We start from the raw sequence: 23,772 nt of genomic DNA, 5'->3' as shown, positions 1-23,772 counted from the left end.
ATGGACCACGGTTTGTTATTTGGTGCTTGCTTCAAATGTCGATCGATGGCCAATCGGATGGCTTTCAGTGAAGAAACTTTGATGGGTTCTCCATTTAGTTGTCTCACTGACACAAAACTTTTGCAAACACGTATTTAATTCGGCTTTTGTTTGTTGTTCGATGGCTGTTGTAATTTCCTTTTGGGTTTAAAACCAGTCTAAAACAAAACGAGACCGGAATATTGTTAGTTTTCTTTGGCAACTTTGTTTTCGTTTACGTAATTATCTGTCGTTTAATGTATTTGATAACTTGAAAGGGTTTTTTACTCGGAAATTTTTCGTCACTTACCTTTAAAAATCTTAATTCCATACTTTGTCGCTTGCTTGGTTTTCTCAGGAATAGCACTTTGTAACACGCTCTCTATGTCGTCTTCAGAAACTTCACGAAAACGCGAAGTTGAAGCCATTTATATTGATCAAGGAGCTCACAGGTGCCTTCTACGGATCGATAGTAGGCACCTGTGTAGCCAATCAGATTGCGCGATTACCAATAGTAGGTCAGTGTGGTTATGCTAAACCAAGCTGCCGTCTATTGGCAAAACGCGCAATCTGATTGGCTACACAGGTGCCGTCTTAATATATCCACAAACGCGCGTTGGATATGAGATATGAAAAAAAATTGTAGGTTCAGGCCTAGCAGCCCATACTAGGCTAGTTACGTCGCTTAGGTCGTATTTTACAGTTATAGTCTACGAGGGTGTAGGCGAGCTTCACACCGGCTACTTCTTAATCGAGATGAAAAAGCGTTAAGCTTGAGAAGCGCCTCTCCTTATCAATGCTCATTTGCAAACAGTCCTATTGCTGCAACATGCTTACGACAATGGCTTTAAATATAAAAATTTTGTACGTTTGCTAGAATTGGATGCGAATGGTTTGCTTTAGGCTCCCTTTCATAGCTTTCCATAGTCCAGTCCCTGAACTCTCTCTTCCGCGCGCCCTTTATAGGAGTTGAACCATAGTTAATATAGGGAAATGGTTAGGAAGCCCGGCAAACATCAAAGGAGCAAACAAAGAGGGCAAGATTTATGTTGGAAGGTCCACGACCCTGCACATCTTTTGTTTTGCGCTCATACACTATGCATGAATTACGTAATCGCAATGTTTTTATTGGTTAGTTACATGAACACACGTAACCACCTATTGTATTTTGTCAGGTTTTGTGCAGGGTCTACCCCCAAAATAGCGAACAAAAACATACAACAAAGAACTTTGTCGGGATTCTTAACCATTTCCCTCTATTAACTATGGCTGAACCCAGGCGCGCGAAGAGAGAGTCCAGGAAAACTTATTGGGGGGGAAAACTGGCGCATGCGCATGCAAGTTGTCCTGGACTCTCTCTTTGCTCTCTCTCTTGTTTACTTGTGTGTGTTTTTTTATTTATTTTTTATTTTTTTTTAAATATATTTTTTTATTTTTTATTTTATTAACAAACAATTATTAAGTATCACCTGTTGTTGATATGAGCATATAATGTAAGAGTTTGTACGTTTTGTTTGAAATAAAACAAAGCATTCTTTGGAATTCAAGTGGCATTTTTTAAAGAAATCGGGCATTATTTTAGCATTTTTTGGCTTTATGCGAGAATTTCTAGTAGCATTAAATGCCAGTTTTACTAGCATAATCGAGAAAGGCCTACCCATAAACCCTTTGCTACCCTCTAGACTCAGAAGACATAAGGGGCAGTATGTATAAATCATGATATCTTTTTTATTCTACCGTCTTGAGAACAGTTAAATGAGAAATTACGAAATGAGAAAAAAAAATGGGGTTTGAGCAAAAGTTTGAATGGGCTCACTTGCTTGCCCACCGGTCCCCCAAATCGGTCCCCGACCAGAGCAGGAAGGCAGGGATACCACGTGACCTACAGAAACGAGAGCTCTTTGGACGTATGGATAAAATGTAAGCCACAGAAACGATTTCTTCGCACAGTCAGGACAAAAGGGGAAAGATGTAGAGACAGACAAGCTGTAAAAAGCTTGATAGCGGTTGATAACAAAGACGAACGGGATAGAAGCGAGGTAAGCTAAACTTCAGTGTTATTTTGTTGTTTGTAGGCATGAAAGCTCACTTCGGAATGATTTTCAATAATGTTATTTAGTACATTCTAAAATTGGTTCGAGAATTTGACATTTTGAGAAATCGGGGTAAAATTGCAAAGTTTGACTGAGTTAAGCGACTAACGACTAACTTTTGCTGTTCAAGAATGATCGAGCTTTCGAGCAATCGATTCCAAAGCCCACGCACACAGACAGATATCTAGATTATAACTCTCACCATGATAATAAACACAAGGCCAGCACGGCGGCAACTCTTTTACACAGAGCCCTAAATTTACCCAACTCTTCCGAAGGAAAACAACGAGAAATTAACCGAGTTCATTCAGCACTTGAATCTAATGGTTACCCATCGAAGTTCATTAAAAACATCCAGTCCAACAAAACCCGACCCTCGACAGTGCTGTCCCCGGAGGAACTCGTTGGAACATTCTTCAAAATGGTCGAGGCGCCCGAATCACACAAGTCATTCGCCTCTCTACCATACATTAAAGGCGTAACAGAACCTCTAACCCGTGTCCTCAAAAAGCACGATATCACAGTTGTAAACAAACCACTGACCACCCTCCAACAACAGTTCCCGGCTCCAAAATTTCGACCTTCTTTGGAATCGCAGACAAACGTTGTCTATAAAATTCCTTGTTCTGAGCGTTCATGGTGTTACATCGGTGAGACGGGCAGAGCCTTCAACACCAGGAAAAAAGAACACCTGAGAAATGTAAAAACCGCTGCAAAAGGTTCAAGGATTGCCAATCACGTCTGGTCCAACAATCACGCGATTGACTTTGATAATGCATCTGTCATTGACAAAGGCGGTGTCGCAGTGATCTTGGTATCCCCCAATTTTAGGCACCCCCGTACCAAGATCCCTAGTGATCTTGGCATCCCCTGAGGGGATGCCAAGATCACTAACAGCGTCGAATACAGCAGACTGGGGCAAGTGAAGCAAACCAAAATTCCACTCAAAGACCATTTTGCTTTATCACAAAGCTTTGTTCGTAAATTTAATCGTTCTTAGGCCCTGTTTATACGTCGCACAATCGTCGAATTTAATTGGGACGAAAATAATTCAAGGACCATTTAGCAATTAAATTCGACGATTGTGCGACGTATAAATCGAATTAGATTCGTCTGGTAAATTAAATTCGTCCAAGACGTTGTATTCGTCTCGGTAGGACGAAAAAAATATCGATAGCGCGTCTTCAGTTTAGACGTCGCACAACAGACGCATCGAATTAAATGCATACATTATCATAATGTATCCCCATCAGGGCTGGAAATAATTTTCGAACATTGAACGGTCAAGATGTCCGGCCAAATCCATTTTAGCTCGGTCATACCTCGTTTCTGCTCGGACAAAAATGCAACATGTAATTTTCCAATAATTATTAAATATATGTAAAAATATAACACCTTCCGCCTTAAGAAATAACATTCCGTTTAAGTAAATTCCTTTTAACTACAGGTTACGAAACTGCACTGTTGACTGTGGAATTTAGATTGCCGTCTGGACTCTATTTTTTGCTTTGCTGATAAGATTGAATGAATTGCTCGTTACATATGCGATGTTGCTTACCTCAGGTCGGAACCGTACGTTACAAAAACAGTTTAAATTTTTAAAATTTCTTTTATCAATAGTTCTTTTTTTCAAATCTATTTTCTCTTGCTTTTATGGCAAGAAAACATTTGATTAAGCGAATATATTTTCACGTCTATAAATACTGCAAGCAGTTGAATGAAAAACCGTTTTGTTTCCATGAATGAGAACCGTTTTCAAATAGTTAATACATGAAAAATAGCAATGAGATCAGAATTCAGTAATTATTAAAGCGGGTTTGCATTCTAATAACTTATCTGTTTCTTTTTTGCAAGTTCAAATTTATGCAAATTTTGTGTGAAATGTAATTTGACTCCACACTGTCTTGTTTTCATGTTCATGAATGGTGAAAACAAAATTGTTTCTCCGGCTCCTTATTTAAGAAATGTGTATTTTCGTGGATGAAACCCTGTTTCACTTGAATTGAAAAATCAATTGCTGACTGCAATCTTATTTAATTTTCCAAGTTTTAAAGTAATTTTTTGTTGAATGAATGAATGAGTGATGCAAGTGTCTGGCTCATGTCTAGCTCATTGTATTTGTCTATTGGCTTCAAACTTTGCAAATAGCACAGTAATTTTCAGTGCTTGGGGTCGCTAATCATCATTTTCAATGATTTTACAAAAGTCTTGTGGTATCCTTTTTGGAACTTTAAGTTTTTGAAAAAAATCTAATAATGTCACTTCCGGATTGTTCTCATCAATAGATGTAGATTTCAGATTTCACGTTGCGTTTCCCAGCGATTATTAAAACAACAAGCAGCTAGAAGAACATTTTTAATGGCTTCATACTTGAAAACGACAAAGTATATTCCCCTACACTATTAGTAGAAAATAATAATTCCAAACTTGCGACCGCAAAGAAAGTTTTAGTCGCCAAAGGAGAAAAAAAAAATAGTTACAAATTCGACCGCATCGGTCTCAACTTTGAGCCCTGTAACTATTATAAATATTGCAAAGAAGTCAAAGATTGTTTTAATCATAGTTTATAATATAAATTGTACCTTTATATTCTGAGCTTTGGAACTATATTAATCGTTTAATTCTGTGCAGGAGGAAACGGACAACTTGGGAAAATATTTTAATTTGAGACCGCAACACGCGAATTGTAAACAACAGTTAATTCGATCAGTTCCTTTTTTCGGTTGGAAGTTTCGCAATACAGCAAGGTTTATACACTAACAGAAGGTAGACAACAGCATTGAAAACTAAGTTTGTTTCAATATTACCATTATTTTCGACTTGTGACCGGACAACATGACCGGCAAGGCGAACATTTGACCGGTCAAGTCCCCAATCAGGCCGGACATTGTCCGTTGACCGGCCGTTATTTCCAGCCCTGCCCATTGAGCCCGTGGTAGATTCGTGGAAAGTTTCGTTCATGTCGCATGCGCACAGGCGTCTTCTCGCGTTTTTCGCACGTTGAAGTATGTCGTCGGTTGTGGAGGAAAAATGCCGTCCGCTTGCATAAATTGCAACACGCACCACAAAATATTCATGCATAGCTTGTGGGAGAAGCGCGTGTGTTCGGTTGGAATGTTCGATTGCTAAAGAAAACGAAGAAACGGTGGGATGGGAGGCAAACAAAAGTGTTGGTTACTGTTTGCAGTGTGCCCTGGGGGAGTTTCTGTCACGGTTTTTTTCTCAATGTCGGGTCGAATGTTCTTTAAAAAAAAGTTGAATGTTTTTCTTGACACTCGAAACGCTTTCTCGAATCTTCCTTCATCATATGTCGCCCAGACCAATTCCCACCATCATGTATTTCTGATACTGCGACGACAACTTCGGTGACGCTGAACATCTTTATCTTGTAATTGTAACAGCAGACAAATCGATAAACAAACTCGCGCAAGAAACATTTTCTTCATCACTACCAGTGTCAACATTCGACGTCGCAGCTGCCTTCTCTGCTGTCTTTCTCTGGATATTTTCTCCAGCAATAATGCCTTCGTAAACCTCGCCAGGTTGTTGTTGTGTTGAAAAAATTTCGCGATCTCCCGTTAGTTTTTGCGGGAATTATGTCAATTATCCCCGCCACTGGTCAGAAGTGCTGAAGACTCGGGTGAAAGATTAAATTCGGTTGAATTAAATTCGACGTCTAAATCAGGCGGCAATTAACGTCGAATAATCGACGAATTTAATTTGAATTAAATTCGTCTGAATTAAATTCGACGTATAAACAGGGCCTTAGCAAACAATATTAGCGTCTTTGCAGATATTGGCAAAGGAAAACAAACCATTTGTCGGTTTGATTCAAGTCCCCGCAATTATTCTTTAAGCCGAACCACGCACCGGAATCCCTTATACTAACACGCACATGGTGCTTATCGATAAACTTTTCAAGGCAGGTTAATATTTCAAACATAAACGATTGTAAGAGATTCCAATTTGCTCGGTGGATGAAAATTTCACATGTTATTAAATGCTCATTTATTCCATGTGAACTAATCCCTTTTATTTGTATCGTTATTAACAATATAGTTAAGTGACAAATAAAACAGGTATGTGTAAACAAAGAATACGTAGTCTGATTGGGATAACGTAATAACCTTTACTCCTGCACATAGTGATTTATAGGTATTTGATCATCGTCCCAAGAGTACAACGAACAGCCAATTGCAAGGCACAAAGATGAATAAAGAAAATCTCGAACGTTGAAAACGTGGTAAGGACAAGACATATTAAAACGTCAGGAGAGAGAGATATATTGGGGATTCAGGGGATACCGAAATCCCTAGTGATATTGGTATCCCGTCCTACTACAATGTCTCTGATGAGTATGATGAAGAGAGAATTTACCAAGAAAAATGAAAAGTAGGTTAAATAGACGAAAAACGTTCAAACGGTAAAAAAAAAGTTATTATTATTTAAAAGTCTTGTTATTTCTATATATAATTAAGTTAACTGATAATGTATATTTCATAATGGAAGGGGGTACGCATATCGCTAGGGATTTTGGTATCCCCCTAGCTAAATTCCTCTCTCCTTACCTTTTCTACAGGTTAGAACGCTTTTCGTCTAGGTAACACACCTTTTTATCTTTAGTGTTGGTTACTTTTCTATTCAGAATTCTAAAAAATGGGATACAGAATGGGATACGGAAATCACTAGGGATTTCGGTATCCCCCAAAATTCCTCGTCCTCACTTTTGTACCCGTTTGAAAGCCTTGCTTTTAGGTAACTGCTTTTGATAGGTTAATTCTCAGAATACTCATCGGAGATAATATAGTAGGAAGGGATGTGCATATCACTAGGGATTTCGGTATCCCCAATAAATCACTCTGATGTCTTGTCCTTTCAACGTTTTAAAGTTTTTTTTATTTTTTCTAATGGTAAATGTTCTAACCTTGGGTCGATGCTCGAATACCTATATAGACTAAACCGAAATCACAAGGTAAAAGTCATTAAGTTAACCCAGTATTTATTTACCCTAACCTGCAATAAAACCTTTTGCTGATAACAATACAAACAAAAGAGATAAGTCCACAGACTCGAGAGGTCAGTTTTCACGCCTGGCGATCGCATTCATATCGAGTTGCAATATTGCGTGACAGTCCTTTGTCAGTTTCTTGATCATGTTCGCATTTTTTCTTAAATGTTCATTCACCGAGCAAATTGGAAGCTCTTACAATGCGCTTTTTATGTTTGAAATATTAAAGGTTAGCCGGTTCGGTGTTAACAGGTTTTAAGAATAATTACGCGGTCTTGAATCAAACGGTTGTTTAGCTTTGCGAATATTTGCGAAGTCGTCAATACTGTTTGCTAAGAACGATTAAATTTATGAAGACAAAGCATTCTGATAAAGCAAAATGGTTTTTGAATGGAATTGTGGTTTGCTTCACTTGCCCCAGTCTGCTGTATTCAACGCTGTTAGTGATCTTGGCATCCCCTGAGGGGATGCCAAGATCACTAGGGATCTTGGTACGGGGGTGCCTAAAATTGGGGGATACCAAGATCACTGTGACAGCGGCTTTAGAACAAGAAAAACGTTGGAAGCGTGGCATTCCAAGCTAACTCCCAATGCGGATAACAATTCCTGTCCTCTACCTGGACAGTACAACATTCTTTTTAACAAATATTCTTAGTTATTAGCATTTTTATTTCGCAACTTCACACACTGCATATTTTACCTTTTTACATTTTACCCGTCGAAGGCTGTAGTTCAAACAGCCGAAAGCTTGTATTTTTAAAGTTTTTAGTCAGAGATCGTTTCAAATTTTATAACAAAGATTTTTGTTTTCTTCAGAAAATATGAAAACTTTTCGAAGAATTAACGGTCCCTACTTGAAGTAACAAACTTTCGGCTGATTTTTGCCAAGTTTCAAGCTGCCAAAGTCGGCGAGGACTTAGAAATTCATCAATTCGTTGTGTGTGTTGCTACAGCAAGCATCCAGGAAGCTAACCATAATACTCTGGGCTTTATTAGATAATACTTTTGCACCCAAGAACTGCAATGCAACGTCATAGCCTCAATATCATTCTTAACCATTCAAAATGGCGGCCGTCTGTGTTTGAAAGTGGTAATTTTGAACGATTTCAAAGCCCTCTTTCTATAATTCAAGGCGGCGCTTCACCAAACGACAACTATTTTTGAAGTCCTGAACACATGGGCTTTCATATTTCAAGTAAAATTTTTCTAGTCCCTTGTTTCCCTCTAACAAACGTGATCTGTTAAGAAAGAAGTAGGGGTCACCGACCATTTAAGAGAGCAAATTGCGAGTGAAGCTAGCGGAACGGCAACTCATCCTATATGTTCTTAGAAATTTTACTCAGCATGCGCGCTCAAAGTATGGCATGGCATCGCGTTGTGACATGAATTACGTGCGTGAATTACAAATGACAACATTACAGCACTTAAATGTAACAACAACACAATAAACACTAAAAAGTGACAGCAAAATTAGAAAGTTGTGCATTTACCAATAGACACAAAGTGGCTAGTAAATACATATACATGTACATGTACAATAATCATCACATGAAAGTAGAACAAAGTGCAAGAAATGGCATTTTTAAGAGCTCCGGTTTCAAAATTTCCCACAGACAGGTCTTTGGCCCCATACTCCACTGACAGGGGATTATTATAATTATTCTAACTTTATTTTTCTCTACTGCAAAAATTAAGTTCCATGAAAATAGCTTTAATTTATAACAATTTTTGTACACTGGGAAAAACAATTACAGTGACATTTACAGCTGTTAGTTAGGGGACATTGTTTTTCCAAAGCATGCAGCATTGTGACACGGCTACCCCTCTTGGAAGGCCTCCTGTATGGAAATTCAGAACTACATGTAAATGACTCTCCCAAAAAGGACAGTCAACTCCCTCTAATTAAAAATGGAAACCTCTGGGACCACAACAGGGCTCGAGACTAAGGGCAGCCAAAATAGCCAAAGACTACTAAAATTTAGGTTTTGGCTACCAGGTGTAGCATTACAACTAGCCACTTTGACTAGTTAAAAACTCAGAAAAGTCAACAGTTCTTGATAGAAATCAGTAGATCTGACTGGTGAAAAACTACTTTTGGCGAGCAAAATCTGACAGCTTATTACCCATTAGAATATAGCCGCTGTATACGCGCGATGGAATTCTAGCGGGCATTATTTTTAATAGAACATAGCTGAAAACTATAGAAGCCCGGTACCCCGGATGTGCGAATTGTTTGTCGAATTTCGCTGAACGACTTCGTCGACTTCGCATCTATTCTCTTGTTTTGTTGTTTAAATGATGCTTTAAAGCAGCGAGTTTTTATCAGAAACGTTTTACCTGCTTAGTGGAAGTAAGACAGTGCCAAAGAAAGCGACAGATGAAGAAAGAATCGCTGAAATTTGTTGTTTTTCTTTGGAGTTGTATACGCCACTATTTTGCCGTGAACTGCCCGAAATTGATTGGAAATTATTTAGCAAAACAAGCCGGACTCTAGAAACGCTTTGAGGTAAGAAACCTTTTTTAGCCACAATCTGAAGACAGAACACTCTACTTAATTTGTTCTTTTTAAATCGAGTAAGAGGCAAATTTGAAGAACTTGCTGCGAAACGAACGCATGAAAATTTTTCATTTGAGTGAAATTGAAGTAGGCTTAACCAAACTTGAATGCGGAAATATTTCAACTAGATTTGTCGGCTTTGTGAGAATCTTTTGGTAGTTGGAGAAAGGACTATAAATAGGAAATATGAATGAAATGGTATCTTGGTTTATTTATAAAGAAGCCGCCAAAGAGAAGAATAAACTAAACTTTCACTTTTACCAATGTTGCGTGCGTTTGTAAAATGCCGTGAGCGGCCGCGAGTCTTGTAAGTTCTGTGCTCTTTTTAATGCTATATTCTAAACCCACAAGAAGATGGTTTTCCTATGTCCTATAAGAAAATAATGCACTTTTGAGGTATAGAAAGGCAGCTGAATAATATAATCCACTAGCAGCTTTTCTAGACCTCAAGCGTGCATTATTTATGGGTTAGAGAGTGTTGTGAGTGTTTTGTTGACAAATACACGCACGCGCTGGCCGCACAATGAACGAGAAATTTTCAATACGCCTCGTGCAGTATTGAAAATTTCGAGTTCATTGTGAGGCCAGCAAGTGCGTGTATTTGTCAACAAAACACGAACGAACAGACTCTAACCCTTTTAATATACAATCTGAGTACACTGCATCGAACTGCAAGCGATCATCGACTTAACGAATTTCAAACAACAAACTTAATGTTTAAAAATAAGAAGTGTAGTAGTACATAATTACACGGGATTACATCAATAATATAAAAATCACAAATTAGCCGTACAGAAATAAAGCTTAAAATGGTTCATAAAATGGTTCATCCGCTGTGGTCGTCCATAAATACAGTCAGCGAGAAGCTTGTTCAATGCAAGTCGATGGCTTTTACAATCAAGCAACTACAAGCAAGTCAATCGCACACAAAAATGTATTTATTGAGCTACAGTTTACCTTTGATCATGAAAGCGCTTCAAGTTGTTATCCTTTTCGTTTTTGTTTGGTATTGGATCGTTGATAATTTGAGGAATATATTTTTCTTCCACTTCTACAAGCCTTGAAGCTGAAGACACTTTCAATAATGCACGATATTTGTGCATTATTGTCAATACTGCACTGTCTGAGTTTGCTGACGACAGGTAAAGCAAAATCACGTGATCTATTTTAACCAATTGCGCGCGTGGATTTTGGACAGTGAACGAAGATTGTGTATTAATTTCTTATAGAACATGGAAAACCATCTTCTAGTAGGTAAATAAACCAGTGAGCTAAAAAGTTAGTTTCGAGCTCTGCACAATTTTATGTCCATAATAGAGTAAGTCCGCAGTAGCGAGAGTTATCTTATGCAATTCTTCTACACACTTTCCCTGGACTGGAGAAATGGTTCTTGCAGAGAACAAGCCAAGCATATGATTTGTGTAATAATTATAAGTTAAACAAAATCTATTTAACAAGAAGTGGCCACCCCTGTTGCGTTATTATTACATTACTTACAGCAGTTACAGGTGTATAGATTAGCTTGCTCAATCTCTTGCAGGTTAAAATATATCTTCAATTGGAAGCTTTGAATGCTCAGGTTTGCTGGATACTGATTTACTTAATTTTGCCATAAAAACTATTTACCAAAAAATGTGTAAAGAAAACTTAGAAGCTACAGCATAAAAGTTGCATTATTTTTGTTCACTTATCTGTTACTTGTTGCATCTTTAAACTCTACAAATTTGATTGTTGTCACGCTTCTCTTTCAGGATTTGTCTCCCCCCACTGTCATTGACACATCTCAAGGTGTACCAGCACAAGGTAAATCAGGGATGTCCGACACAGCATTGAGAGTAACTCTCTTGGCCAGTGAGTGGAGTTCATCTATGGGAGGCTTGTCAACCATAAACAGACAGCTTGCCACATTATTGGCCAAACACAAGCAAATAGAAGTCACTCTCCTTGTCCCACAGTTTGCCTGTTCTGAAGAAGAGAAGAGAGCTGCTAGAAACTGCAATGTTATCGTTAGAGAAGCAGAGAGACGTCCAGGCTACAACGACCCCCTCGACTGGCTGAGCTTCCCACCAAGAGACCTTGCCATTGACATCGTACTGGGTCATGGAGAGAGGCTTGGTAAACAAGCCCAAGTCATAAGCGAGTCGCACAGTTGTAAGTGGGTGCAGGTAATGCATACTGTGCCAGCAGAACTCGGAATGTTCAACTCGAACTCGGTCTTTTCCATAAGATGTAAGGAGGACATAAGAACTAAAGTAGACTTGTGTAAATTGGCAGATCTTGTTGTTGCAGTCGGACCCAAGGTGCAGGAGGCCTACTGTTCTTTGCTGCATTCGTACGAGAAACACATAGACATATATCAGCTGACTCCAGACATATTCAGTGACTTTTTAGATGTAAAACAAGCAACAAAAGAGAGTGACAATTTTCAGGTGTTGATCTTTGGCAGTGGTGATCCTGAGGACTTCATTCTCCAAGGATATGACACTGCTGCTAAAGCAATAGTTGAACTGATGGACAGAACTTACCGTCTTATTGTCGTGGGTGCGCCTGATGGAAAACAGGAAGAAGTTGCAGTCAACTTTTTGATGAGTGGAATATCTAGAGAGCAACTGATTATTAGAACATGTGTGCAAAGCAAGGAAAGATTGAAAAAGTTGTTTTGTGAGGTTGATCTTGCTATCATGCCATCAATGACAGGGGAATTCGGATTGACTGCACTGGCAGCGTTGTCTGCTGGTCTTCCCATTCTTGTGAGTGGTATCTCAGGTTTTGGGTATGCACTGCGCTTTGAACCTTCAGGCAAATCTTTTGTGGTAGACTCTGATGACCCTAAAGAGTGGGCAAAGGCAATTGCTGGTGTTCGCCAGAAAGACAGAGCAGAGCGACTTCAAGAAATTCAAATGCTGCGGAACCGCTATAAAGACCACTACGTATACAGCTTCGAGAAACAGTGTAATTGTCTTGTTGAGAAGATGTGGAATATGGTTCATGGTAAGAATATTTGATATTGTTATGTTCTACCGTCTAAAAGATTAAAAATGTGGTTTAATTCGGCAGGTATCGCCCTGTGTACTGTGATTGCATGAAGTGAGTGGTAGTGATTAGCAAATGTGCGCCAAGACTAGAGTAAATTGAAATCTTTTAACTGAATAATTACATTTCATACTTCAAATTTTCAGTCCTTCTTACTGTAAAAAGTTTCCCAAAAAGTCCAACAAAGACGACTCACCTAGTTGAAGTGTTAACGCATTCAAGTTTGTCAGCATGCTCTAGGCGATAAACCCCTCCTGTATGCCGACCTTAAGGTCGCGGGGGATACCTACAGCATGAATAAATTCATAAAGCGAAATTTTGCTTGACCCGCACCTTTTAAAACACCCATTTCTCGGCTGTTATAGGCGCAATTAAGCTCAATTTTTCAGAGACATACAGAAATGATGAAAGACTATAAATGTCATCTTTTATTTGGTAGATTGCACTTAACGGCGATGGTACAGCCTCGTTAGTTCCAAATTGGGAAGAACTTGATTTTGGGGCAGAGTTTGCGGAACGAGTAGTCAAAAACTAATCAGTCAATACTTCTAGAGTGTCATAACAGAAGCGGATTTTTTAATTTAAAGTTTGCCAGCAAGTTATGGTGGTTTAATTGTGCAAATTTGAATTTAATGCCTTCTCTCTCTTTTTAAAAGTGCTCTTTTAGAATTCCGCTTCTGTTATGTCACACCACAGTATTCATAGTTTACCTCTCTTCAGTGGCAGCACAAGAATAATATACTGTTTTAACAGTATATCTTTGGGGTACCCAAGAGGACGTTTTGAAGTGGAACACGTTGGCTTTCAAGATGAGGGCATAGGCAAAAAAATTGACCAATTTCAGTGACAATTACATAAATTGTCCAAGTAGGTGGTACAAATCATCGTAAATCGGCAAATTTACGACCTAATTTGATATTCCAGCTAGTTTTAAAGGACAACGGCACGAACTGATTGCACTCAAATTGGGCCAGACTATAGTTCGAAGGCTATTCTTTCGAGGACCGAGATCTCCAATGAAAGCGATTCAAGGAAATATGTTTTTTCGGACACATTCCAGAGGCGGTACCCGATTCGTCGATGTCGAAGTTGCACGCCTTGCCTAATTGTATTCTATACAGGAGTCGAAAACTTAGGCCACGTCCACACTAACCCAGGTAAATTTGAAAACGCATCTTTTTTTCTCCGGCTAGGCAAACCGTCCACACTGAACCGTTTTCAAATTTACCCGGGTTACTGTGGACGGAAAACATTTACCCGGCGTTATCTGATTTCTCCATTATCAAATTTACCCGTGTCAGTGTGGTTGGGGCCTTAAACTTTTAGAACTGCTCTCGCGTGCTACAGATCGCCAAGAAAACAGCATTAAAGCAAACCTTAACAATGCGAAAATATTTCTATTTCATTTTATTACAAATACGAGTCGTAAAAGCGGATTTTAGAAAGCTTCAATATTAACAATAGCAATTAGTGAATAAATTTGAATATTTACATGACCTCACAAACATAGGATGGTAAGCCTGTGGTTTATCAGTGAATATTATTATCATAATGATAACTCTGAGTTGCAAGAATATTCAAATTTGTATGAATATTAGGCCACAGACTTCCTTCAATCTATACAAACGTATTATGTTAAGCGTTGCTGTAAATTGGGTAAAATCTCTTAAGAGCTCTAACATTTTTCGTTGTTTTAGAAATCAAAGAAACACGGGTATTTTTAGAGCCCTACTTCACTTTGAGTAAACATTTTGTTCACAAACAATTCCACACGCAAATACATCAAATCACGCGCGCGCGCTCATGTATATTTTTATGCAAATACTTGCTCGTTAAGTTGTCGATGTCAGTCGTTGCACTTCGTGTATACGCTTAAATAACCTTAATTTAACATAAATTAAAGAACATCGCTGCATTTCTAGCTAGCCTGAGAATAAATAATTCATTTATTCGATTAATTCAATAATTGTCTAATGCCACAATTGTTTAGCAGGGGCCTTTCGAGGCAGGTCTGCAGTATTAGAATCACAAGGAGCGGATAACAATATGTGAGCCGCACGGTTTTGCAGCTTCTGAAGTTTGTCGGCGAGACTTTTACTGCAACATCCCCAAACAGTGCTGTTCTACTAAGTGAAGTTAGGCATTAAATGTCATTCATTTCAACCCAGGTTCCTCAGTACCACATGAAATTCAAGCCCAGGGCCATAAAGCAGAGGCTGCTTATCAAAAAGCTCTGAAAAAGGGAAGTGTGAAAGTTTACCGCGGTCGTATTATGTTACTTGGCCAAGGCCGTGCAGGGAAGACAAGCCTGAAGAAATCTCTGCTTGGCATCCCTTTTGACCCTAAAGAAGAGAGTACTCTAGGAGTCAAAGTTGACCCATCCAAGTGTGAAGTGGGGGTCGACCAAGTTCAGAACTGGCAGTGCACAGAACAGAAGAAACTTGATGTGTCTGAGTTTAATGACGACCTAGCAAAAATAATTGCCAGAGACTTACAAGAATTGGAAGGCAAAGACCCAAAGACTATTGACAAGATGGATTTGGAGCAGGTAATTAATAAATTTCTAAGCTCACATGCTCTCATTTTGCCTGGTATTGAGGTATAACTGACTGCTTTGTTTTGATGATTTAACTGTACTCTCTTCATTTGTACCATCTTTCTGCGCGCCCTTACCGCGTGCTATCCGTTGCACTTTATGAACTTTCTACCAAACTTGTGTGTTACTGTGCCTAATCTAATCCAGTTTACAATAGATACCGAAAATCTGTTATAGGTTTTTCATTAGGTCAATTGGTTTTATTTCCATGAAACATTAATTGTGCTCAGGTGTTTTTCTTCCGTTCCAGGCTGACGATGAACGTCTCAAGCAATCAGAAGCTTCTCCTACGATGGGTGACTCAATACCAGATTCAAACCAGGTAAGCAAAACAGAGATTGACCCTCCCAGCAGTAATGTGCCACAAAGGAGCATGCCAGCAGATCAAGATACTCAATCAAGAATTGATACAACTGCAGTTTTGCCAAATGATGTCATGGAAATGGTTGAGCAGTACTTACAGGGTCTGAAATTAGAGGATGACATCAAAGCCAAAGAAGTCATGTTATCTGTGTGGGATTTTGCTGGGCAACACCTTTATTACGCATCACATTCCATATTCCTTTCCTTGCGAGCTGTTTACGTTTTGGTGCATAACCTTAGCAAAGATCTGAGCACCCAAGCAGAGCCTTGTGCAAGGCAGGGGACTCTTGATATCCTCCTGGAAAACCCAACCAATCAGACAAATTTGGACAATTTATTGTCCTGGTTGGTCTCAGTGCACTGTATTCGACCCACAAGAGATGAAGCAGATGATCGGAAGGGAAATCCACGCTGCCTCCGTCCTCCAGTCTTTATTGTAGGTACGCATGCCGATAAACCATTTGAGGACATCGTGGAAATGGAAAGGTGCATCAAGAAGAGTATTAAAGGAAAGGCATATGAGAAGCATGTTATCAGGCCATTCTTTGCTGTTGATAACACAGGATCATTGAGTGGTTATGGGGTTCAATCACTGCAGAATAAGATCATGGAGGTGTTGAACCAGGAACCATACATGGGTGAAGAGGTGCCGATCAGGTATGGTGCCTGTAATAACCAATACAGTTGTCAAGTAGGGCCTGATGATGACGACATTTGACGTGCCAAATGTTCATTTTGCGCATGAACGTTTCAGTAGTGAGGTGCACCAGATTGAAGAACCGCTGACCCATAAAAAGCATAAATCATGAACGATGCGATCTAAATGTTTACCGGGAAATCGGAAAAAAATATAATTGTCGCCTGTGACAGAATAAACGTAATAATAAGACAGGTTGGAAAAGGCTCTCAAAGAAATAAAACATCTTTACTATTAATAAAAGGAATATTACCAAGCTTACCAAGTCTACCCAGAATGCCATTGGGTCATATCTTTAATGTTTTATACTTTTCACATGGTCAACGTTTCTTCAATTAAGTGAATACAACCCTTGAAAGTTTCCTTAAGCAAATATGAAATCTTGTGTTTACATGTACTCTAAACAAGCATTGCCACCGTTCTAACCGTGAGCCCATCAATTTAAGCAATAGGCGTAAAGAAGCCTGAGAAAATTTAGGACTTCCCATTGAAGTCCTGAATATTATTCGGGTTTCTTTTCCCCAAATGTTTATATTGGTGGACCCATTCCGAGGATCGTGTCAATGCTTGTTTCTCTCCGCCATGCAAATAATTAACAATTATTCGACGAGGTTGAGCAAAATATCGTGATTTGTCAGTATCTTGCAGGTCTATCAATTATTTCGGCTTCGGCAAATAAATGATCTTGTTACTTTGCAAAAACCGAGTTCAGTTATTGTTAATTTCAGATATATATTACCTGAATACAGACATACTTCAGATATCACCTAAATACATTAGGGGGAAATTTTTTGCCTTGCGGGACTTGTAGACAGATCCAACCACTCTTCCACAACTCTGGAAAACTAGCTGCCATTTTCCATATAATTGAACAAAACTACGCAGGAGCAGAATAATATTTGCAGAAATCACTGTCAGACGGTAATACGTATGAGCAGACCATTGTTTGTTGCTGTTATTTGCAGGTCATGTGGTAGCCTCTTGGCCAATAAAAAGAATGATAATTTAATTTATTCTGTCATATCTACAGTAGTTAGCGATGACGATAACAACTAACAGCAATCTTTAGAAATCATATCACCGCAACAGTAACAGCTAACACTTCACAAACCAGCTTCTTATGACCTGTTGTCTTTCTTAGGTGGTTCAACTTCGAAAAAGTTGTTGAAGAACTGGTGGCAACAAAAATCTATCACATGGACCTCGATCAGCTTCTAACAGTCACCAAACGAGTTTGCCGTATTGATGACGAGGAAGAATTGTCAACCATGTTGGATTTCTATCATGACCTAGGTGTGATTGTGAAGTTTGGCCGTACTGTGGTTTTACAGGCTCAGTGGCTAATCGATCTTTTCAAACTACTGATTACCGTTCGACCTTACGACGAAGTGGTAAATATTAATAACGATACTCCATGTACATGTAATAAATTTGTTTTGGGGTCAATTGGGAGTTGTGACAACCAACCTGTTAGGTGTCCAACGTTCATATACCAGTAGATCGGAATGAAAGGACTACCTGAAGGATTCCGGTTGTTGTACAGCAAAATCATGTCATCGTGCAAATTGTCTATTAGTTCAAAAACAAAAAGTCTTGCAACAAACTAGGTAGGGAGGGGATCAGTCAGTCAGGAGGAAAACTAAACCTATCACGTTTTTAGGTTTTGTTTGGAGTTTTTATTTCTTTGTTACTGAAAAGAGCATTACTTTCTAACAATTCACATTATTCTTTTTTCATTTAGAATTCTCTGTACTCAGAGTGCTGGCAGGAGCTCGAGGAAAGTGGCATTCTCAGAATGGCTCTTGTCGATCATGTTTTTGCAGATCTTGTTCAGAAAGGCCTTTCCAAGGAGGACATTTTGAACATGATGGAGCTCTATGGTTTAATTGCCAAACTTTCCTTCCTTCCAGCAGATGGCGAACAGGAAGAAAGATACTTTGTACCAGCCCAGCTTAGATCATCTCCTTCAGAGCTGTATCAGATAGAGCCCTCTGACTGTGATCCTTGCCCACTGTATCTAGAGTTCCTTGATGGCTTTGTACCTCACGGGCTCTTTGCTCAGCTTCTGGCAAGATGCATACGGTGGTGCTCTGAGTACAATCCCAAAACAGCTCCTAACTTGTACCAAAATGGAGCGAGGCTCTTCATTGGAAAGCAGACCATTTTTTATCTGATCCTTATTTGCAGAAAGAGGTTCATTAAGGTCATTTTGAAACGAAAACCTGCTTCAGCTCCTCCAACCACAGCGACAATGGCAAGTGACGTTCGGGCCTTTCTTGAAGATACCTTAAAAGTCATGTCACATGAATTATCCTGGCTACGTAATCTCAAGTATGAACTGTGTGTGGCGTGCGCTCACTGCTTGAACTGCACTGACCCGTGTGACAAGCACAGATCAGTATGCTGCACTCATGATGACTGCCTGCGTCTCCTTCCATTACGTCCCAAAGGACAGATGATCTGTCCAATTAATTTCGGCGATGAACCAATCGCCCCAGTTGGATTAGAGCAATGGTTGCTACTCCGTGGAACTGAGGTAAAAATCCTTTAATTATTTATAATGTCAGCTAGAATTATGGAATTCACGTTTTATTCATTGACTTTGGCAGTTACTGGAGGTTACAAGTGAAAATATTGAGCGTGATGCGACTTAAGACTTAAATTAGCTCAAAAAAACTGATTCTTAAACAGGCAGAGTAAAACTCTTGTTAAGTGTTTATTCCAGGGCTAGTGTTAACCGCTGCTCGGACAATCAGAAACCGACATTGTGTTAATCATATTTTCGAAACAACTAAATCTCTAATGCTATGTTGGTTCTTGTTGAAAAACCTAAACAGATATGAACTTTTCTTTACACCAAAAGTGATACCGTGACTTAGGGTGCGTTTCTTTGGGAAAATCCAAAATTGGATCATTGATCTCAAATCACATGGATACTTTGCTCCCAAAGAAACGAAGAATCCGAAAATGGATTTTTCGCATGACAACCCCGTAAACACATTTCGCACAAAACAGAAAATATCATCTTTAGCCTCAAGCACAATGTGGCGAGAATGCATCTGAGAGCGAAGAATGTTTGCAAAAGGAACAATGCAAACTTCACTCGTGGCAATTTCAAAAGGATACAACTTCCATAGGTACAAGGTGGCTGTTCTCGAAAACCTGCATCCTGTCTCGTGAATTATTCTTGTATTTTGATCGAAATAAGCGCCTGAAGACTTACCGTATGACAGTGTTTACACAGAGCGAAACTGTACTTTCACAGCAAAGACCGCTGGGCCAATGCACTTTTTTCAAATCCTTTTCAAAAGAAACCCACGGGTCATGAATCCAAAAAGTCCGGATTTAGATATGATCTGATGTATCCACTCGAAGTGTGGATTCTTGAGATCATTGATCCAAGATTAATCCATTTTCAGATTATATAGGTAAAGAAACACAAAATCCTTTTTTGGATACAAGAATCCGGATTTGGATTTTCCCAAAGAAACGTTAATTACATCAAACTATAAAGCGTCTTAAATGAGGTCACTTTATAAAGTTACATGTTGTTGCTCGTTTGCTTTTACTCAACTTTGATATTTCGTAATCAAGCAATTATACATGTTACACGGAGCTCTGAAGAGCTACATGTACATCATCAGTATAGAATGTTCTTCAGGTTGAATCTTAGACACCTCTCTGGCAGGACATAAATCCAGGCGCATAGAACAGTGCCTTTTTACTCAGAATATGTTGCTGCAGAACTGGATTTCTTGAAATAGATCTTCTGTCATTCAACTATTATTAAGTAACCTTGTTCAACTTGTATTCTGTTGCAGTTTCATCCTGACGTTGGTGCAAAGGCTACGTCGCAGGTGGTACCTGAGCAACAAGGTCCTCTTTGTACCGCGGCGGCCTTGAAAGTTACTCTTCTCGGTGATGAGTGGTCCTCGTCGGCTGGTGGTTTGTCAACGTTAAACAGAGAGCTGGCTATTCACTTGGCAAAGCAACCTAGAGTAGATGTCACTTTCTTTGTCCCTGAGGGTGCCTGTACGGATGTGCACAAGAACGCAGCTCAGAGGAACGGCATTACTGTCATTGAGGCAAAGGAACGCCCAGGGTACGACCGTCTTGATTGGTTGAGCTTTCCGTCACAAGACCTCAGAATGGATGTTGTTATTGGCCATGGTATGAAGCTTGGTTGTCAAGGGCAAGTTTTAAAAGATCCTCGATCTTACAATTGTAAATGGGTTCAAGTGGTGCATACTGCTCCGGAACAGCTTGGCATGTTCAAGAGTCATTCTGGTGCTATTTCAAAGGGTGGGAAAAAACATCAGACTGAAGTTGATCTCTGCAAACTGGCTGATCTTGTCGTACCAATTGGCCCCAAACTGGCAGAGGCTTACTCTTCATACTTAAGATGTAAGGGAGATCAAGACATTTTTACCCTCACTCCAGGACTCTTCAGAGAATTCACAGGTTTGAAGCGAAATGCTAACGAGAATTCCGAGTTCAAAGTGTTGTTGTGTGGTCGGGGTGATGCTGAGGATTTCAAGCTGAAAGGTTATGACATCGCTGCTAAAGCATTTGCTGACCAGGAACTGAAAGGAGAGCCTTATCGCCTCCTATTTGTGGGTGCCCCTGATGGAAAAGAAGACGAGGTAGCAGAAACGTTACTCAACTGTGGTATTGCTGAAGAACAACTGACGGTGAGAAAATTTGTAGAAAACAGAGAGAAAATGAAAGACTTGTTTTGTGAAGTTGATCTAGCTATTATGCCATCGAGGACTGAAGGTTTTGGTCTGATTGTTCTTGAAGCCTTATCTGCTGGTCTGCCAATTCTTGTGAGTGGTAATTCAGGCTTTGCTAGAGCATTACAGAACCTACAATTTGACAATTCATCTATAGTTGATTCAAAGGAGCCCAAGGACTGGGCAAAGGCCATCAAGACTGTCCGTGCGAGACATGGAGAACGTCTGCTAGAAATCGAAACGTTACGTGAATCCTATGGTCAGAAGTACAGCTGGGAGACACAGTGTACAAAGCTTGTAGAAAAGATGCGGAACATCGTTCAAGGTATGAGCTAATAAGTAAATCTTAGTTTCTGGGATCATTTTATAAAGCAATCCAGGCTGCTTGTCTCAGTATAACTTTTCAATTTTCGGCGGAAAATAAAAATTAAGTTTTTGCGTTCGTTTTCTTTTGCAGAAGTCAAACATTATGTTCTAAATACAGAATTTGTATTTGTTTGTCTTGGCTTGCAAGTATTAATACTTGCGTTTCGCCGTTTCTTTCGAAGTGACCATAGGATAAGCTAATCTGTTTTTCTTAACAGTCATTTTGGCCTTTTGTGAATTCGCATTAGAGAGGCACCTGGTAAATGACTCGCGTGGCATCGATAGGAGGATTTTTGTAGGATATGAACAAGTTGATTTAGTGCTTATTAATTTCTTGTTAGCATGAGCTTGCTGTGTAAATCTACGGCCGAGAGTTTCAGGCCAAAACCAGTTTTAAAAACAACGGATTAGCTCACCCTACGGTTGCTTCTACCAAACAGCCAAATGCAACTATTAATACAAACCATACGCGATTTTCGTATTTAGAACATAATGTTCGACTTTTGCAGAGAAAATAAAAGAATTTTATTTTCCGCTAAAAATTAACCGGTCAGTTATTACACGGGCTGCCTTTTACCTGTCGAGCTATGATAACCATAAAAAAAAATGCTTCATGAATATATTAAACCAGGGACTGTTAGAATGTCTTCGTAGGTTCAAATTTATCATTTAGATATCAAAGCCTATTGTTAAGATACAAAATTTAGGGATTCCAATATTTTTCTTGTCCCACGCTCATGAAAGAAAATTACACTTTTCTCATTTTATTTACGTAGCTTAAAATTACCATCTTTCTTTGTCAATCTCCACACAGTACGCTTTCGATATTACCGGTCCTAGCAGTATACAGGACGCATGTCCCATGAGCCTAGTAGAAGGAAAAGTCTGCTCGCAACGAATCTTCCTTATTTTAGAGCGTCCGATCAGTCATGAAAGGTCATCATTCGAAAGGCCATGGGTTCGATTCCCGTTGGAGATTCAGGTTTTTTCTTTGCCCCACGCTCGTGACAACAGAAAAATTACATCTTTCTCAACATGTAGGATGCATCTTTTAACTTGCAGAGCAGCTTTGTGAATCTGTTCCCAGGTTCGCCAAGTAGACTCGATAGGTTGTGTTTTGGTTTGTTTTGTTTTGAGTCTTTGAGACCAAAAACTATTTTTAAATAGCTTGGAAATTACTTTCGGGTTTATATTTTTATTTTTAAAGTAACTTACAAATAGGCTTTAAGTTTTACTTTCTTTTAAACCCCATTTTTGGTTTCACTATACTCATTACTGTGTCCGTTTTGTATCTTAATATCAGTTAACTAATTAAAATAGTGTGGCCTGACTTCCTTTTGAAATTCTTTAAATGGCGGGTGCTAAAATGTAACCCACAGTCGGTGGTGACCACTTAATGGATGCATGCTTGTGTTTTCCCTTGTCTCTGAAATGTGCAGCTTGTTATTTCGCTGTCTCAGGTCAGTCTGTTGACTTTGGTAAAGACAATCAAGGTTTCAAAGTGTTAGAAAATAGTTACCCACAGAGCGTTTTGTCTGTTCTAACATTCCTGTGTCAATCACTACGATTTTCTCTTACTCTTCCCAGATAATTTGTTTTTATAATAAACAAAATTAAAGTAAAGGACTTAGCTTCGGTTAGCTTCTCCGTAAACCGTCTTTTCTGTCCTGATGTTGTCATTTAGCTGAATTTTCTTGCTTTTCTTTTCTCTAGCTGAAACTTCGCAGCCAAGTGTGCAAGAGGATTTAAGGACCAATTGGAATGTTTTGATAATCGTAGCAGTGTTGATAGGCATTCTAGCAGTTATTGCTTATGCTGTGCTCTGAGGGTGAGTTATTTTTTCCTTAATCATAGTTATTTCAACAGAGATTAAAGTTTTTGTAAGTCAGTGCGTCATGAGTCACATTTTTTATTTAGTTATTCATTTGAAAATGGTGCTGCCCTTACTAAAAGATGTAAAATTTAAACGCAAGCAAACTAGATTGGAACTAACTGCAAGCAAACTGAAGTGGACCTAACTGCAAGCAAATTGGCGTGGAACTAACCGAAATCAAAGTTGACTGCTTGTAATTTTATATACAGGCAAACCATCGTTTGAATAATAGATAACCTACTTTGTGCAAAAATTAGCTTGACTTACTGACTCATGACTTATTTACTCATTTGACTTATAAAACAGGAGACATCATTTCAACAAAAAAATGCGAAATTGACCTGCTACTTTCCTGATGTAGAAATGATTTGGGTTGTTATACTGACAACTCTTTGTAGGTAACTGTTCTATTGGTGAGACCGTAGGTGAAAAAGA

At 39.1% G+C, this 23,772-nt stretch overlaps 1 protein-coding gene across 3 annotated transcripts; it reads left to right on the top strand.

Annotated features, from left to right (window-relative positions):
* Nucleotides 1–1,934: 1,934 nt before the first annotated feature.
* LOC144665651 (uncharacterized) lies at nt 1,935–23,326 on the top strand. Of its 3 annotated transcripts, XM_078526918.1 has the most exons (9): nt 1,935–2,057; nt 11,217–11,255; nt 11,428–12,667; nt 14,878–15,257; nt 15,556–16,325; nt 17,507–17,756; nt 18,107–18,901; nt 20,187–21,423; nt 23,178–23,326. In XM_078526918.1, the coding sequence occupies exons 3-9, from the start codon at nt 11,491–11,493 to the stop codon at nt 23,288–23,290; spliced, it is 4,722 nt and encodes a 1,573-aa protein (XP_078383044.1). In that variant the 5' UTR covers nt 1,935–2,057; nt 11,217–11,255; nt 11,428–11,490; the 3' UTR covers nt 23,291–23,326. The 3 variants fall into 3 exon arrangements, with proteins under 3 accessions (XP_078383044.1, XP_078383045.1, XP_078383046.1); XM_078526919.1 differs by lacking the exon at nt 11,217–11,255; XM_078526920.1 differs by lacking the exons at nt 1,935–2,057; nt 11,217–11,255 and adding an exon at nt 6,440–6,503.
* The last annotated feature ends 446 nt before the right edge of the window (nt 23,327–23,772 follow it).

The sequence above is a fragment of the Oculina patagonica genome, chromosome 9 (genome assembly GCF_052425735.1).
Source record: "Oculina patagonica isolate OP01 chromosome 9, crgOcupat, whole genome shotgun sequence".
NCBI classification, from domain to species: domain Eukaryota; kingdom Metazoa; phylum Cnidaria; class Anthozoa; order Scleractinia; family Oculinidae; genus Oculina; species Oculina patagonica.
Note: the sequence above shows the minus strand (reverse complement) of the source record. Positions and strands in the feature narration are given on the sequence as shown.

What these genes read in the sequence shown, in the direction of transcription:
- LOC144665651 (XM_078526919.1), top strand. Translation starts at nt 11,491, where the DNA reads ATGTCCGACACAGCATTGAGAGTAACTCTCTTGGCCAGTGAGTGGAGT. An exon ending in TTCGACCTTACGACGAAGTG is followed by an intron (nt 17,757 to 18,106) that starts GTAAATATTAAT and finishes TTTTTCATTTAG; the next exon opens with AATTCTCTGTACTCAGAGTG. An exon ending in TGCTACTCCGTGGAACTGAG is followed by an intron (nt 18,902 to 20,186) that starts GTAAAAATCCTT and finishes ATTCTGTTGCAG; the next exon opens with TTTCATCCTGACGTTGGTGC.